This window comes from Fukomys damarensis, unplaced genomic scaffold (assembly GCF_012274545.1).
Source record: "Fukomys damarensis isolate Sample0158 unplaced genomic scaffold, DMR_v1.0_HiC HiC_scaffold_24, whole genome shotgun sequence".
Lineage (NCBI taxonomy): Eukaryota > Metazoa > Chordata > Mammalia > Rodentia > Bathyergidae > Fukomys > Fukomys damarensis.
The window spans coordinates 11,038,709-11,056,917 of record NW_022900936.1 but is presented as its reverse complement, the minus strand read 5'-3'; the positions used below and the strand labels follow the sequence as shown (position 1 = coordinate 11,056,917).

Genomic DNA, 18,209 nt, shown 5'->3' with positions numbered 1-18,209 from the left:
CTCAAGACTCTGCAAAAAAAAAAAAAAAAAACCAAAACCTTCAAATGACTTACTAGATCCCTTGAAATCACAGCTGGCACCCAACACAGGCCGGGCATGAATGGTGTAGGATGTCCAGGCCCTGTGCTAGAGGACCAAGCAGCCTTGCTACATGGTGATGGATACACCCAGCATTAGAAGATTAGCATTTAAGAGGAAACTAATCCCCCCCCCCCAAATCATTTTAAAGAATCTATTCTTAGATCATTCAAAGGACTTTAACTGTTGCACTTTAGTTGCCTGCAGGTTCACTGCCTGATCTTGGGCCTGAAACAAAGGAATCTCCTGATGGGGGGAAAGGAATGGAGTTGGTTTATTTTTTAAGATTTCCTGGCAGTGTGGAACTGTAATTTGTCTTTGAATAATGTTCAGGTGACTGTGATAGAGTCATCCTAACAGCACAGATTATAAGAAAAGGCCAGTTTTATATTACATTAAAAGTTAGAGTAATTCACTTCCACTGGGTGTCATGTAGACAAAGCTAGTAAGTCAAGTAGAGAGCAGTGCACACCAGGGTAGCAGTTTCCAAATTTCCAGAAAGCGCTTTTCATACTCTTCGCTTTTGCCTCACTTTTCTCCCTTGGTGTTTGCTGTCTCTTCTTTCTCCTTGAGTAACAGCCCCGTATGACTATTTATTAAACTATTCTGTAGAGTAACGTTGAAAAGCACAGACTTTTTATTGATTAGAAGTTCGCTCAGAACATTCTGGAAGAACCAGTCACTATAAACAGCAAGTGCATTTGTAAGTAGATCATAGATTGGTTGAATAATAAAACCTTTCAGAGGAGACATTGTACAAGTAATATGAAGAAATTATATACCTAAGTATATAGAGCCTGTACTTCTCCTCGTGGTGAGTTTGATGGTTGCTTTGTGGTGACCAGGAACTGTTCTCTCAGCTGGCAACCTCTAGACTGGCACATAAATAGTTAGTCCCCAGTCATCAGGACTATAAAAGATGAAATTAAAATATATATAATTTTGCAAATCTTACTTGGTTTTGAGATCTTAGAAACGTACAGCATTTTTGAACAAAAATGGTTCAGATGCCTTGCCTACCACAGAGGTAGTCTGTCTGTATATCTAGAGAAAAAGAAGTGACATGCAGAAAACAGCAGTGAGCTACAGTGAGTGGAATTGGTTCCAGCTCAAGACCATCTTATGTGAAGAAGGTTTGAGTAGTTGACTTCTTCTGATTGGCTGAGACTCAGATCTTTGTTATAATAGTAGGTTCCACTCTGTTATATTTCATGATAGGTTGCAATTCACCATGTATGGTGGATTGTTTAGGCCAAGCTTACAATATGTACAGAGGTAGCTTTAGGCTAAACTTAATTCAATTTAACAGAACAAAATAGGCCCAGTCTATTGCCAAATGACCAGATGTTAGGAGCCAGGATTCTCAAAATTGCTAGAGCAGTGCCTATTTTTCTTATGACCAGCTAAAGCTAAGGATCCCTAACTTACACCTATAAATAAAAGAGATGTTAGGCCACCTCAGGAAACAACTGGGAATTGCATTTTGTTGAGCACAATCTGTATTTCCTTGATTTCTAGGGAAGGAGACAAAGTGTCTTATGTGTTTTCTTGCGCTGAGTTGAGCAATGTGGATCAAAGGTCTACCTTCCCAGCCTTGTTTAACTTGAAAGGCCTTTGAACCTCTTTTTTTCTTCAAAGGAATTACCTAGTTGTTTTTCAGAGGTGATTATAGCTATTATCATTTCTTCTTAATAGTTTTCTTTGAAAGAATTTGGTATAAATAATTCTACTTAAGCTGTATTTCAAATTCACTAGAATTACCAGGAGTAAGGTTCGATTTCATCAGGATGTTTTTCTGTCTTCAAAAAAAGCAGTCTGATGTTTGGTAAGTTTAGTATAATCTTAAAAAGGAAGAGCCACAGCTTAGAACAATTTTGTACATGTTCCAAAGCAGCATGCACTTGGGTGTTCTTTTGAGATTCATTTTGCAGCTCTCAGAAAAGCTCAGTGATAATTAGCTTATGTATTTACCAAATCTAATTGAGGCAGACCTATGTGACATTACTGGGAGGCAAACTTCTCTCTAGCTTCACGATTCTAATTATAGGCATATGTGTAAAATTTTAATAATCACAATTACAAATGTGAAACATGCTGGTTATTTCTTCGCAGTGTATTTTAAATCAAATCCTTTTGGCTACGTCAGCACAAGTCATTTTAAAATGCAGCTTCCATTCCTTCCTCTTCCCAAATCCACTGTTAATTTATCTTCTTGCAACTGGGCTTAAGATAAGGCCGGACTCTGCTCTCGAACTTGCCAGGGACAGTGGAGAGAGATCTGGTCTCTTATCTCTTCTCTCCCTGTCTCTTCTTGAGAGAGCCCAGAGCAGGGGAGCTGAAGAAGGGAAAATGAATGAGGTGGCCTTTTGCCGTTCTGGAATCTTGCTGACATGAGGAATAGAGTGTTTGGCTTTTATCTTAGAAATGTAGAGATACATTTTCTAGGGCTCCTGTGAGACCAGGCCTTTCACGTGGCAGTTCATGAAGGTTTCCTTTAAAAATTTCACTCCTAGTAATACTATACGATCATCTTTGTTCGATGATGCCATCCTTCCGGTTTTCCATAGTAGGTGCTCTTTGCAATGAAACCATCTTCAAATGTTAAACACGATGGGATAGTTTTTCCTTATAAAAATAAAAATGCCTTTCTCTTTGGCTTAAACGGTCCTGCATTTAAGACACTGGAGATTGAAGACAGCGTCCCTCAGGTCCTTTATAACAAGTAACTCCTCCTATGGTGGGGGCCCAAAGGACTTGTCTGCGAGGTGCACGGAGTCTGCTGCAAAAGGAAAGGCGGTGGGCAGAGACTGAGGGTAGGGAAGGAGAGAGGAATGGAGTACGGGAAGACAGGAGGAGGCAGGGTAAGAGGGAGAAGAAAACTGTCAAGACACACAAAGGTTAAGTGTTCAAACGTACAGCTTTCCCGGTTGGTTGGTTTGCCAGTCTTTACTGTATGTTCTCTCTATCCAGAGTCTGAGCTGAAGAGTTTGGGTGGTTTTCAGTGTTTAAAGAGATTTTAGACCTCTCCTTGGATAGGGTTCTCTTTAGAAAATCTGTTTCATGGCATATCCTAATCCAGGGACCGCTGTGTCATTTTGAGCCATCAGGTGTGGATTACTCTGGGGACTCCCAGCTCTCCCCATACTGAGCTTTCCTGTAGCTCTGCAGGTAGAGACAGACCTACGTCAGTGTGAAGCGAGAAAGTAATGAAACTAGACATAAATAGCACCCGTTGAGAAAGTTACCAGAGTTCTGTTTCGGACTTGGGGCTGATCTCTAACCAAGCCCTGTAGCCTGGGGACGCTTCTTCCTGGGGGGCAGTGGTAGAATCATAATATTTACACGGAAGTTCAAAGGACGATCCGTGATTAACAAAGATGGAGGAAAGATACCAGCAGGGCACAACACGAACAGCTCTCTTAATTGCCTGGCAGTGCAGTGTCTTTAAGATCAAAAGTAAACACAAGAGAAAAGGCGTAATAGATCCAGGGTAGCTGTAGATCATCAGGCTTTTCTTCCCGGGGCCTTCAGCTTTTAGGAACAAAGTGACACCATGAGGTCACTGAGTCCGGCTGGCGTCGCCAGACACCTGGCATTGTTTCTCCAGCCAACTTGCAGGGTTGCCTAAGTTGTTGAGTATATTTTCCCCTCTTCAAGTTTCCATATGTGCTGCATACATTTGGGAGAGATTTTAAAAAAAGGTTTTAATGAAATGTAAACATTCAGCCAAAGAAGTCTGCTGTAAATGGCTGGACCGCGTGTCGCAGAGTGACCCCCAGCCACTGGCCAGAGAAAGGGCAGGCTTTCTTCAGTTTTCCCCCGCTGGGAGGCCAGACTGTTGCCTCCAAGCCTGTCTGCTCCTTCTCTCTTCCTTCCTTAGTCCTCGAAAGCACAGCCGGTCCTTTCCCTGGGCGACCCATTGACAAGGCTTGATGGAAATACGTTGTTAGCTCTAGCTGGATTTTACAGTGAGGACTGACGTAAAATGTTCCAGTTAGGCAAGGGAACCACCACCTGACATTCTTTTGTCTTGAGACTCATATCCAGAGGTTATGGTTTGCAGCTGCTGGATTTCCTTCTGGATGCTAAATTATGTGTTAGCCTGAGAGAATGTTTCCTTTCCTGCTGCTCCCCCACCCTCTTTCCTGTCCCTCTTCATTTCTGCGGCTTTCTAATTTGGAGTCCACTTGTCCTCTCCTCTTCGCAGACTTTGGCTTGAGCAACTGTGCAGGGATCCTGGGTTATTCGGACACCTTCAGCACTCAGTGTGGCAGCCCCGCCTACGCCGCGCCTGAACTGCTCGCCAGGAAGAAATACGGCCCCAAAATTGACGTCTGGTCCATGTGAGTTTTTGAGCTTCTAAAAGTCAGTGTTGCCTCCTGCTGTCTCCACTGCTCCTTCCTTATGAAGTGACTCTTCTGTGTTTGATGAGCGTGTGTTTAGGGTGGGCTCTGGAACAGATCATCATTCGTGACTCGCCGGAGCCTGGCTTTCCTTTTCTCTTCTTCGCAGCTGTCGCAGTCTTTTCCGTGGAAACTGTCAGAATGGCTTTCACCTAAATTCTCTCAGGTACTGGGAAGAGAAGAAAGCCAAGTCCTGCCCTCACACAGACCTCACATTCTGGTTATAGGGCCCACTCGGATCCCTGCTTAAGATCTTGCCGTGGGCTCCTGTACCATCCGTGTGGAACTCACCTTGCCTCGGTCCATGTCCTGCCTCTCTGCACCTTGCCTCTGTCTTCTGCCCATGATTCTTAAGGCGCGTTGGCCTCCTTTTCACCTTTCCCACCTCTAGGCTGTGCCCCTGTTATTTCCTTTGCCTGGGATGCCGTTCCCTGCTCTTCCTATGGCCCACCCAATCCCACACGTCCGCTAAAATGTCACTCAAAGGCTCTGTGTCCCCTTCCAGAGGATCCCATGTTCTGTCCTTGCCTTTTCACTTCCCCCTTGGCACCTGTCACATGCCGCCATTGTCCTGTTTGTAAATCTCTTCATTCTCTCTCTTCTCAATGAGAAAGACCCGTTTTGGAAAAGTTGGGAGATTTGTTTGTGTTAAACGGAAAGCACAATTTGTGCATAAAGAAATGGGCCACGGGAGCCTGAGATATCAAGAGATCCTCCCAGGGGGTATTACATGATCATGGTGACCTAGAAGGCAAGAGATGTTGATGGCCAAAGGGCAAGAGAAGTTGGCAGGTTGGGGAGCAGGTGACAGTGTGCTCCTGAGGGCCTGCTCTTACGGGGATGGAAAACGCTGTGTTGCCCCCAGTTGTCACAGTGAAGAGGCTCAGCCTGGGGACCCTTTCCGGACATGTCAGGTGAAGCAGGTGTCTCCTCCAAACCTAGAATTCGAGTAGGAGGAAGAAGTGGTGGGTTGTTGGAGCTGCACGGGGACAGCTAGGCTATGTCTCCTGAAAAGTCAGTGTCACAGCGTTCATTATGCCCGGCATGGGGTTTCTGTCCCCCACTGCTCACTGAGACATGGAAGCGAATCCGCGATCTGGCGAAGGGCGATGAGAAGCACAAGTGGTGACAAGGCTGGGTTTTGCTCTTGCTCCTTCTGCCGAGTCACTTGACCTGGGACAAGAATTCATATTCTGTGTTTCTCAGTTTCAGGCCCCACGATTAAAGTCAAGTCTGCTGGGCCTCAGTGGGGGCTCTTCCCAGTCCACTTGGCCCGTCACCACCTGCTTTGTCTCTGTCCACTGAGCAGAAGCAGAGACTACACCGAGGAAGAAGGGCAGGTGGCAGCAGAAAGGAGGGACGGAGCGGGTGCCAGACCAGGGTGCCCGGGCACTTCAGAGGCTGTGGTCTCACCTGCCGCATCCTGGCTCTGGCATGGCTGGGCTCCACCTGAAGCAGCAGGACGTCTCTGTGTTAACCTCCACTTAATTGCACCCCCCCAAAGGTGATTTACAGCTGCAGGTGCTCTGCAAAGCTCCAGTGAGGCTGTGTTCTTTGTCCTGGTGAAAGAAAGTAATGGATGCAAAAGCTTTTGACAAACAGCAAAATGCTGTGTGGACACAGGTCCTTCAGATTGTGGTGGCTCAGCTCTGGAGCTCATTGGGAAGGAGACATAGAAGAAAAGAATGCGTAGAAATTCATTCCCGTGGCGGTGGAAAAGTCCTTTATCACACAAGACTTTTCCAGGTACATCTGTGTCACACTTGCTGATCTCTCCTTGGGCAAAGCCAGTTGGATGGCCGAGCTTTGAGGCAGGAGGAAAGACCTCACTCTTTATGGGGTCATGGCCAGGAAATTTAAAAATTTTTTGTACCGTAGCATACTCAACTACTACTACGGACTGAGTTGTGTTCCCACGCTGTAACTCATATGTTGTAGCCCTAATCCTCAGTGTGGTGACATTTGCAGATGGGGCCTTTAGGTGGTAATTAGATTTAGATGAGGTCACGAGGGTGGTGCCCCATGATAGGATTAATGTCACACTTGTACTCACTCTGTGCCGTGTGAGGGCAAGGCAAGAAGGTGGCCCTCTGTATAATGTGCAGAGAGTGCTTACCGGAACACAGCTGTGTTAGCCCCTTTAATTTTGGACTTCCATCCCCCAGAACTGTAAGAAAATAAATGTCTGTTGTGTGAACTGTCCAGTCTTTGGCACTTTGTTATGCTAACCTTACTAATCAGCGTTTCGTCACTACAAGGAAATACCCCAGGTGGTGACTTGAATGACCTACTGTGATGGGTTGTCACCATCGCTTTGGACTTACAGTGGTGCAGCCCATCATGGTGGGACCGTGTAGGAGAGCAAAGCTACTCACATCCCAAGCCAAAGAGGAAAGTGACAAAAAGGAAGAGGCTGGGGTCCCACAGTCCCCTTCAAGGTCATTGTCCCGATGACCTATAGACCTCCGCTAGGTCCCACCTCCTAACAGCTGTACCACCTCTCCAAAGTGCCCCCCTCTGGCCGCCAGGCCTCTAGCATGTGAACCTTTGGGGGTCACATACCAAACCATAGCACAGCCCAAGCAAGGTGTCTACTCACCTTCAAGCTTGTCTGTGAGCAAATCCAGTGAGTTGGGTGGAGTTAAAGAGGTAAAAACAGCTGCACAGGGAGTTTAAGAAGGCAGTAGAGGAAATTTAATCTGTTCCTGAGGGGTGGGTAGAACTGGCCAAATAGAGAAGAGGTGGGAAGCTTTCCAGGCAGAGAGCACAGAGTGTGCAAAGGCCTGGGAGAGTGGGATATCTGATTATCATTGTTCTTAATCTTGACAGAAACGTAAGACTTTATAGCTTCTTAAAGAAATTATTTTCCACTGCTTTGGGGTATTGTGTCTGAGATACAGGTTATGTTTCTCTTTGGTGCCTGTGGCATTGCTGGCAGAACTGGAAATGGAAAACCCAAAGAGAATTTAATTTAAAAAGCTGCTTAAGACGGGAGTGAAAATGGAACCAATTTTCTCCCTGGGTTAGACACACTTATTATAAAATGTCTTTTTTTTTTTTTTTTTTTTTTTTTTTTACATTTTTATTTTCAATAAAATGTTTTTTTTTTTTTTTTTTTTTTTATTTCTCTGCAACAACCCCAGAATAAAAAGTTCACTTCTAAAAATCAGAGGCATATTCCCCTCTCCAGAAATCTGACAGGGACTTGCTCCGAGACTTCTGAGACCGACTTAAGAAGAAAACCAGCCTGTCATACCAGGAGGCCTTAGAAGCTCTTCTCTACACATAGGATCCCTGGGCTGCTCCCCCCAGGAGGCAGGAATTATCAGCACAAGTGGAAATGTCAGCTCTTTAGGGGAGTTTCCATTATTTTCAAGACTATAACAAATTTGTAAAACCATTCATTTCTTTCCTTTGCCTCAGATGCCTGAAATAGATGTATATATGGCTCCGGTGAACTTTGAGATTTCAGATACAAAACCAAAATGCCCGTCCGTGTGCATTAAACTTTTATTAGTGCCAATCCACTTTTCCCCAGAATGGCATGTATGCTAATTTGAAAAAACTTTAACACAGATATACCTTTGAATTGAAAAGAATCAAAATTAATTGGCCGGGCGTGATGGCACATGCCTGTAATCCCAGCACTCGGGAGGCTGAGGCAGGAGGATCGCTGTGAGGTCGAGACCAGCCTGGGCTACATAGTGAGTTCCAGGTCAGTCTCAACTACATGAAGAGACCCTGTCTCAAAAAAACCAAAAAAATTTTTTTTTAATTTTTCCAGAATATTACAGTGCTCATTGGGGAATTTCAGTGAATCTCCAAGTATAAGAAGAATGGGAGTTACAAGCTCTGTCTCCAAAGGATGGATAGAGAATGTAATACTTTTTTCCCATCAGAGTTGTTCTTTGCTCTCGCGGGAGTTGTGTGAAGATTGGGTGTCCAGTGGAGAGTCATACACAGCACATCCAGGCCACCTTCTAGGTCATTGCATCTGTGTTCACTTAATAAGAAAAATACCTCTGTCAGTCTACAGTGTCTTTGGGTAGACAGGTTGGCTGAGAGACCCCATCTTGTTTCCAGTTCTGTCATCTTCAGATAGCACTAGGTGTTTAGGAGAAGTGGAAGAATTTGTTCTATTCCTCAGACTCAGTGTTTTGTAAAAATGCTCCCCAGATACCATGAGCTACTGTGAGGGATCAGACATAGAAGAATGTCTCTTCATTCACCGACCCCTCAATCTGAAGACTGGCAGGGGAAGTGGAAAGAGGAGACGAATATTCCTTTTGGAAGGTTCAGGGCTTTGGCTTTAAAAAAAAAAAAAAAAGCTTCCTTTAGCTTCTGATATTTTTAAGTCATAAAATCTAAGAGTTTTTTTTTTTCTTTTTTTGTAGCCAGCATGTGCATTGCAAATAGAAGAGGGGAGGAGGGAAAGAAAAGGAATAAGCATTTTAAAGGCCACAAGAAAATAATTCCTTGCTACACACAGACCATTCAGTGGAGCAGGTTTGAAGATTGAGATGTTATAAATGGGTGCATCTGTTCCTATTCTACCTTGAAGACTTTAAATTACAAGTTGTATTACTGAAAGTTGACACTGAAAGATGGAAGGATATTGCTTTCAGGTGGAGAGTTATTTTGATTTTTGTTTTTTTCCTAAGGCAGCTCTTTTCTCAAAGAATCATGCAGAGGAAAGGTGTGACTTCAGAGGACGTCTCCGCTGCTCGTAGGCATAAGCTAGGGCTTTCTGAGGCTCCCACCCCGTGCCCCATGAGGACAGGGAATCTGCTCTTCCTCCTGCGGGTGGGCTGCTGTCACTTGCTTTGTCTGTTGAACCATGCTAGTTTCTGGTGACCTTTCTAGGGAAAAGTGACTTTCTTCTTTTTTCTAGGGAAAAGAAACATTCTTGACAACCTCCCGGCTTTTCTTCCAGGGAATATTTTTATGTATCAGACTAAATGTCAGGACCGCCATTTGGCTTTTGACTTAATTCCAAAGATCCCACATTTGTCCTTCCAGGGGCCCGTTTCCTCTTTCAGCTGCCCCTCTGTGTCATTCTTTTTTTTTTTTTTTTTTTTACACCAGTATATTCCACAGTGGGCAGGATCCTTTGAGTTTTCCTCCATCAAACAATAACCCACCCATATTTCTTTCTACTTGGAAAAATGGTAATAGTTTTTGCCAGTTGCTCTCCCTCTCCCCTATCTGAAAATGTTCTTTCTTTAAAACTAGCTTTGATTCTTAGGGGTCTCACGTCTGCCACAGGAAAAATAAGAAGCCCTGGGACAGTATTTCAAAAGACCTGTCAGGAAATTCTGAACATGTTTCGAAACTTCTCTTAATTCTATGGGATTATAGAGGTTTATAGACCGCATTCCACATTTTCCCCTTGGTATTCTTGCGTACTTGTGAAATGTCAAAGGGACTAGATCTCTTTTTATCCAGATATTAAACATGTATGAAAACTTTAGGGGAGAGGAATTAAAATGCCCAGTCTGGTTTCCCTTTTAAATTCTCCTAGGCCTATCTGACTACCGATGTAGGTTTCCATTATTATTTTGCAGTAGAGCACAAGCGTAATTGCAGCTCTTTTCCTGTTAAGTTTTTTAATGAAACATAAGATCACATTTATCACACACTTAATTGATTCCAAGCATAGCATTCAGCTCTTCCTCCGGCTTCATTCCTTTGACTCTCATATGACCAGTGAGGTCGGCAACTTTATTACCCATATTTTATAGATAAAAGGCCCTGGGGTGAGAGTTAGGTTCTGCATAAGGATTTGTGACTGTTTTTGTTGAAGATTAACTCCTCCAAGAGAGCTGTAGTTCTGGAGTCCATTTGATAAAAAGTAACCACGAGTTTCTATAGAGAGCCCCTGCTGGATCGTGGGCGGACAACAGAGCGCACTGGAGCCCTCTTTAGCACAAGCTTCTGTCACCTTTATCTGTGGTCTGAGCCAGAGACTGAGGAGAACAAAAGACCAGTGGAACAAGTGGTGACTGGAGACTTTGGTCATCTTCAGGATCAGATAGATAATAAGAGGGCAGACACTTTGGTCTGCAGGCTGCCTTAAAGGGAGAAAGTTTCATGAAAGAGTTAGTCCTCTTGATCCGTCCATTCACCGAACCCCTCAAGTTGGCGATCACCATTACCGAGGTACCCTACTTCTTGGGTGCATTCTGCACTGTTTGATGTTCCCCTCCAGTGACACGAAGCCATGTGTCCCCAAAGATAAAAGGGAATATAGGAAGGCCAGAGAGCAACATTCTTCATGTTGAGTGTGATATGCTCTCCTAGTAAAGAAGAAACATTCTTGACCACCTCGCATGTTGGCCTAGGTGTTTTGTTTTGTTTTGTTTTGTTGCCACGGGTCAAACTCGGGACCTTGTGCTTGCAAGGCAGACGGGGCACCACTGAGCTAAATCCCCACCCCGGCTTAGGTTATTTTTATTTAAATGTTACTTTATAAGTGCATGGACCCAGAATCAAGCTGTTTAAATTTATACCCTGTATACAACTAAAAACCCAAACCAACTTGAAAATGAAGTATGACCGAGACTGAAAGATCTCTGAAATATTCCACCTAAGCACATTAATATAATTCAGCGGCTGATGGTTAGTGGGTCCTGAATTGCCTGAGCAAAGACTGAGTGCAGACTTTGATTCGTGCACAGGTTCTTTGAGTTTGCCAGACCCATTTCGGTATAACTTATTCCCCACCACTCTTGGTCCTTCCAAAGTCGCATGGAAAGCGCCCAAGGGCTTGTTACAGCACAGATCTCAGGGCCCTAAGGTTCTGCTTTACTGAGTCAGAAGTGGGGCCTAGGAATGCGCATTTGCAATGAGTTGTGAGGCAGTGCTGATGCTCTTGAGCACACTTTGGGGACCTCTGCCCTGTTCCCAGTTATCCAGAGACTTTGCACAGATTCAAGCTAAGAAGCATTCCTGACAAACTAAGTCTACTTCTGCTCCTTTCTCATTATCCTCTGACAATGAAAGTTATTTTTTTAGGGGAAAATTGTGCATCAGCCAACCCCAGTGCTGAAGTAGGCATTGAAATTGAATCTGTATGTGGTGCAGGTGGTCATCGGATGGCCTGGTTCTAGTCTGTAAAAGGTTGTTATATGTATGTGTGTGTGCTTTAAACATAATCAGAAAGAAAATCAGGCCCTGAGAATGTGTCCATGTACCTCACTCTGAGAAACACTGTGGCGGGGCGGGGTTACTATGAAACACTTACAGGTTTGTTAACCTCTGCTACTCAGGAGGCTGAGGCAGGAGCTTTAGCAAGTATGAGCCCAGCCTGGGCAACTTAGCAACCTAGTGAGAGCACGTCTTAAAAAAGTAGGGGAGAGGGCTGGGATGCCACCTGCCTTACAAGTGCAAGGTCCTAAGTTCGATCCTTGGTACCAAAGAATAAAACAAAAAACAGAAGTAGGGGAGGGGCCCTGAGAATGTAGCTCAATGTAAAGACTCCTGGTTCAATCCCCCAAATTAAAAAAAAAAAAGTTTAACTCCCTATGGTGAGTTATACTTTTCTTATGTTTTATTTTTTAAAAAAATTTGCAGTACTGGGGATCAAAGCCATACTGTGTGAGTACCAGGACCTTTAGTCTTGCGCTTGAATGTTAGAGATAGGATGAGGCACAGAGAAGCAGCCACGGTAGAATACTTTCACCGCCCCCTCCCCACGCTTGCTTCATTCAGATTCTGTTGAAGTATCAGTTCTTGGTTACAGAGCATGAAAACTCTAATGCCAATTAACTACACAAACCAACTGGTGTTTTTTCAGGACAGAGAACCCCTTTGTTTAGGAGACTCCAAACCATATCACATGAAGCACAGGCAAAGGGCCTGGGGTAGGGAGGCCATGATTCCAGTTTTCACTGTATAAAGTGCTCACCATGGAAAAGCAGCCAATCTTGCAGAGCCAATGCATAGAAGATGCAGACTTTGGCTCAGGAAAGCCCTTCCTCAGGCCTAGAGTTGGCCTGATGGGCAGGTTACCTTACAGAGGTTGGGGACAGCTTGTCTTGGAGGTTTCTGTGGTCCCCAGCAACTTGGTGGGATGTGCCGCAGGATTTCCATCCATCAAGCAAGCCATGTGTTCCGGGCCTCTTTGTCAACGGAAATTTCCCAGTTTTGAGGCTGTTTTAGCTTTCCCTCTGATCAGTCTCCCCAAATTCTCTAAAGCAGAGATGTTTGGTTCTACCTTAAATATGTCTAAATGCAGCGTTGCATAGTGGGTTCTCAGGTCCCCGCAGCTGCCTCTCTCAGCCCCTCCATTTTGTGTCTCTCTCCAGCAGCTTTCCACATCTGCAACTCGGCACGCACCCCCCCCCCACCATCTCTGGTGCTTATATGCTGTCTTCCCTTTGCACACCATGACTTCCGGTCTGCCTAAGAGGCATACTGTGTCTGCGACTGCACTCTGCTATTCTTGAGTTTGGGATCCTCCTGTCTCAGCTTCGCAGAGTGCTGGGATTACAGGCTTGCACCTGTACGCCCAACATGTCTCTATTTCTTGGTTTATGCAGTTTATCTCCCCATCCTCATGTCTGGCCAGCCGGAGATATATAAATTCATACACATTATACTCACTACCTGAGAGGCCTTTCTGTCTTCATGCGCTTATTTGTAAGTCCTTTGTCTCGTAATGTTGGTGTGGTCAGAAGCAGTGCAGTTTAGCGTTTTCTCCTTCCCTTTGCACTCCTCACTACTAGAAAGGGCTGCCTTATTCCTGTGTGTTTTTGTTGATGGCCTGTCGCTCCCTAAGCCTGAATCTAAGATGGCGGCATCCTTCTGTTTCACCAACACCGAACCCTGTGTGGGCCAGAGAGGCACCCTGCAAGAATGTGTGGAATGAACATTTGTGTGTCTGTCTTCCTAACTCCACCGTGAGTTCAGAGCAGGAACCCGTCTTAACCATATGTCTGAAATTTGAGAAGACGTTTACCCAGAGCCCGTGGGCTCCGGTACCTGTCATTATCTGGAGCACAGTAATTCAGAGGCGCCTTAGTGGAATTAGGCCCCAAGGTTCTTAATTTCAGTCACTCTCATTGGATTTGTTTTGACAGAAATCCCATTGCCCATTTTAAACACATATTCCTCTGGGTGCTTTGAGTGGTGGAGACTCCTTGCTTGGCAGGCTTTTCATCTCCATCAGGAAATCTCATCAAAATGATATTAGGTTTGAACGTCAGGAAAAGAAGAAACCACCAAGAAGATGCTGCTGTTCTCTAGATTGCTCAGTTGGCTTTGGATATAAGCAGCTCAGCCCTCCCCGAAGGTATTTCAACCACAGCTGAGATACTGGGCCAAGGCCAGGTGGCAGTCACACAATAAATAATAAAATAAGTGAGGGGAGGAGGGAATGTCTCTAGTGACAAGCCAAGGCAAAATCCAAGAAGATAGTCAAACACTGGATTTGGTGGGAGGCTCTGGTTTCAGAGCTGAGTGGTGACCCAGTGGCTTATCTACCTGGAACTGGTTTTCCCAGGTGGGTCTTTGCCCTGTAGCTTTAGTCTGGCCTCTTCCTAACTCTTAAAAGTTAGACATGGAAGACCACGTAACAGTAGGACTACTTTTATCTGAGCTTCCTAATATCTTCCAGGCACTTTTTTAAAAAACATAATTTCATCTGAAATTCCTTGCTGTTCACTTCTTCCCACTGCAGGTTGGGCTCAGGATTGTTTCAGATTTTGCCCCCCCCCCCCCCGCTAGATTTTAGAATATTTGCATATACCTAATGCATACACCACTCCGGGGTGGGGCCCAAATCTAATTACACAAACCCACTGGGGTTTCGCAGACACCTCGTACAGCCCGAAGGTAGTGTTATACAGCGTCTCTTCTGTGCCTGTGCTTTGACTTACGACCTGTCTCGTGAGGCCAGAGGTGGAATTTTCCACTTGTGACATCATGGTGGCACTCAGAACCCTTCAGAGTGTGGAGCGTCTTGGAATTTGGGAGCAGGGATGCCCAACCTGTACCACGATTGAGAAAGCAGGGAGGGCGGTGGTTCTGCCCTCGGGCTGGCTCTGGAAGCTCCACTCGTGGTCATCTTCGGGATGGAGCCCGTCCGCTGTGTGCTCCTCCGAGCCTTTCAGGGCCTTTCATTGTCGGTGCGGCAGTGTGTCGCTGAGGGAAACCAGGGTGGCTCGGAGAGAGGACCGTGGTGGTGTCAGGACAGAGGCAACCCGGAAGCTTGTGCGAAGCCTGTGTTCCCCACCCTGGGGCCACATTCCGGTCTCATGCTTTGGTTTCCATTTGCAGAGGTGTGAACTTGTATGCCATGTTGACTGGGACCCTGCCTTTCACAGTGGAGCCTTTCAGCCTGAGGGCTTTGTACCAGAAGATGGTGGACAAAGAGATGAACCCCCTCCCAACCCAGCTGTCCACAGGTAAGGCTCCGGATGCAGTTCGGGGACCTGTGTCCAGACTGACTAGGCTCTGTGGGTGAAGCAGTATTTTGTTGTGCAGCACCGCTGTTATAATGATCCCATGATGGTAAGTTTCTTTCCACCGCTAAGGTGAAGTCTCAGCGGGTGGTTGGTTTTCCCAGCTCCAGCCGGCCACTCCCTTCACTCATCTGTATCTTCTTTTCCTTTATAATTCCAAAGCCCCGGCTTCCTCCTTCCTCCTTCTGCACAAAACACACACATCAAAAGATCTCCTGTTCTCTACTTGAAAAATAATTACAGGCTTGATTGTTTTAAAACTCACCATCTTATAATCTTGGCTTGGAAAAGAAGGTTGATAATCCATTTCTATTATGTTTACTTTAGTCAACTCTCTGTAAAGAAATACTAGTTTCATTCAAGTTGGGTCTGTACTGTAATTTGTTGGGTTAGGTGAGTTTTTGAGCCTGTTCAGAAGCTTTTCAATGTATAGAGGTTCAGTTACTCATCTGACTTAATCATCAGGTGTGTTTGGAAAGTATTCTCAAACTTTAGCTGGCTCACGTTTCAGTAAACAGTTTGTATTAAGGTTTGGTTTTGGACCCAGTAAATTAGCACAGTTAATTCTTTTTGTTTGCTTCAAAATTCATATCAAGTGTGTGGCCTAGGCTTGATTTGGATGGTCATTTCATTGTCCTCTTGCACTAAACTCATCTTCACTGAGAAGAGGCATTGGACCAAAAAATAAGAAAATAATTCAAGCCAGACATGGTGGTACAAGCCTGTAATCCTAGCACTGGGGAGGCTGAGGCAGGAGGATCCTTACGAGTTCAAGGCCAACTTGGGCTACATAGTGAGTTCGAGGCCAGACTGAACTACAAGGCAAGATCCTGTCTCAAAAACAAAACCAAGTCAACTATTTAAATTCATCTTATGATAAGTGGTTAAAGTGTAGCACTATTTTACTGCTGTTGAATAATTGTCTCTTGAGTTGACAAAGTGTCCACAAAGCTGACCCTGAATTTGTGCTTGCCAATGGCGTCCGAGCCGAAGTGAGTTTCCAGTACGTAATTATCTACTTCTGGCCATGTTTTGTACCTTTGTGAGGGAGGGTGGAATCCTTGAGGTTGAAAGTAAAGGAGGCTTTATGTCCTTGGGTTGATAAGTTACACTTGTGTCTTTTAAAAGAAATAGTTCTGCTCTGAGAGCCATAACTTTCAGAGTTAGGAGATGTGCAAAAATGGTGACGGAATTGTTATATTTAAGTTTTAGTGCTTCCAGAAATGTAGGAAGTGCTGCACAGCACTATGAAGAATGTTCATTCACTCGCTCATATTTCGTATTCATTCCCTCACTCCCTGCACATGAAAAGTGCACCGGCTATGTGCTGGCTGCATTCTAGGTGGCAGGAAGTTGAACTCATCCCTTCCTGAGCTTGTACAGTGTTATCAAAGGGAAAGAATACAGAAATGTATTTGATTGTGTGCGTGCTCCAACTAAAAACATCAGGATGTGAGGGTAGGGAGTAGAGGGAGTAGCTTTATTTTTTTGTAAGCAAGTAAAATTTTTTAAAAAGAAGATTCACACAGAGTTGTAATAATAAGCCCATCTGTCCTTCATCCAGTCTCTTCCAATGGCGGGTCCTGGTATAATGGTAGTGTATTATTTAATCAAATTACCGTTGATTACAGCTTTTGACCTTATTCCAGTTTCACAAATCTTGAATGGTTTTGTGTGTATGCTGTGTGTGTTTAATTCCGGGCGATTTCAGCACACTCTTCAGCACACTTGTCAGTTCATGGCGCACAGATGGTGTAGTCGATCACAAGGATCTTGTGCTCTCCCTGTGGCGACGGCTACATCCCTTCCGTCTGCTCTGCCTTCCCCCCGCCCGCCACTGTCGCATTCTGTGTCACTTCAAACATGCTGTATAGAAACCTGAGACCCGAGTTGCTGCTGCTGCTGCATGTCCCAGAACTCTGTTCCCTCTTATTGCTGAGCAGCATTCCCTGGTGTGGACATCTGTCATGTTTATTCACCCAGCGGATGACCATTGGGTTGTTTGCAGTTTAGGATCATCATGAGTAAAGATACTATAAATACTCACATACAGGTATTGGCATAAACATGATTCGTTCCCTAGGACAAATACCTAAGAGTAAGATTGCCGGGTCAGACTAGAAGCACATTCAGGTATTTAGTTTTGTGTGGAACTGCTGTACCATTCTGTATTCCCACAGACAAGATCCATTGAGAGCAGCATTAGTGATAAATATTGCCATCTCTCGGAGTGATTCTGAAGTTCCTCTGATGGTCAGAGCCCGCCGTGTCCTAAATGACCCAGCATACAGAAAGGGTAGAAGGATGTTTGTACCCACATCCTTGGGAAGGGCAAACAGTACTCACTCCAAATCCTTCTGGGGCTCTGAGGACCTGGAGACTGCTGATCGGCCACCTTCTCGTTGTATTGGGCACGGCAGGCCTGGTTAAGCTACAGTAATAATCAGCCTCCCGTTCTCGGTGGCTCGAGACTACACAGGTTTATCCTCACTCAGATCACATGTGTATGGAGAGTTGGGTCAAGGATCGAAGAGTTCTGCCTGTCTTGGGGCTCTAGGCTGAAGGAAGAGCCTTCATTTTCTTTTTAAGTAATTTTATCGGTTCATTTTAGGTATACAATATAATGACATTGATAATTGGAAATTTGTACCTGTATATAATCCATCGTGGTTCTTACTTTTTCCCCCTTCCCCTGCCCTCCCTTCAACCCCTCCACCCCACCCTGTTTACAAAGATGTTGTTTCCATTTTCTCGTATAAATTCCATGCCCTTCTGTCCTTTCCTCTACCCGTCCCACTTCCCTTTCTCCTTTGCATCTTTTCTTCCTGTTTCACATTATCTGTTACCCCCTTTGATCCCCATTTACACTTGCAGTTTCTCACACCAAAGAAACCGTTTGGCGGTCACACACGTGTGTCCTGTTTATTTCACTTACGAGTATCATCTCAATGTGCATATAGTTATAAATGTCTCTGGTTTCTCATTCTTTATGGCTGAGTAGTACTCCATTTTATATATTTCTTCTTTAACCAGTCTCCAGTTGGTGGGCAGTTGGGCTGTTTCCAACTTTTAGCTCTTACAAACTGTGCTGCAATGAACATGGGTGCACATATATCGCCGTGGTGTGATTCTTTGAATTCTTTTGGAAAGATTCCCGGCAGGGGGATGGCTGGGTCCAAAGGGACCTCCCATCCTAGTAAATAGCCTTTCTTTTCAACATTGCTGAAGAGAGTGAGCAAAAGAGAGAGCCAGCCTTTCACCAGCA

The 18,209-nt window shown here is 44.9% G+C and overlaps 1 protein-coding gene across 2 annotated transcripts in view; it reads left to right on the top strand.

Annotated features, from left to right (window-relative positions):
- Positions 1-18,209, top strand: part of Hunk (hormonally up-regulated Neu-associated kinase) — a 103,251-nt gene that overhangs the window by 52,235 nt on the left and 32,807 nt on the right. For both annotated transcript variants that reach the window (XM_033768046.1, XM_033768045.1), the window contains exons 4-5: positions 4,286-4,421; positions 14,760-14,887. In XM_033768046.1, coding sequence (XP_033623937.1) covers positions 4,286-4,421; positions 14,760-14,887 — 264 coding nt within the window. The remainder of the gene's footprint in view (positions 1-4,285; positions 4,422-14,759; positions 14,888-18,209) is intronic.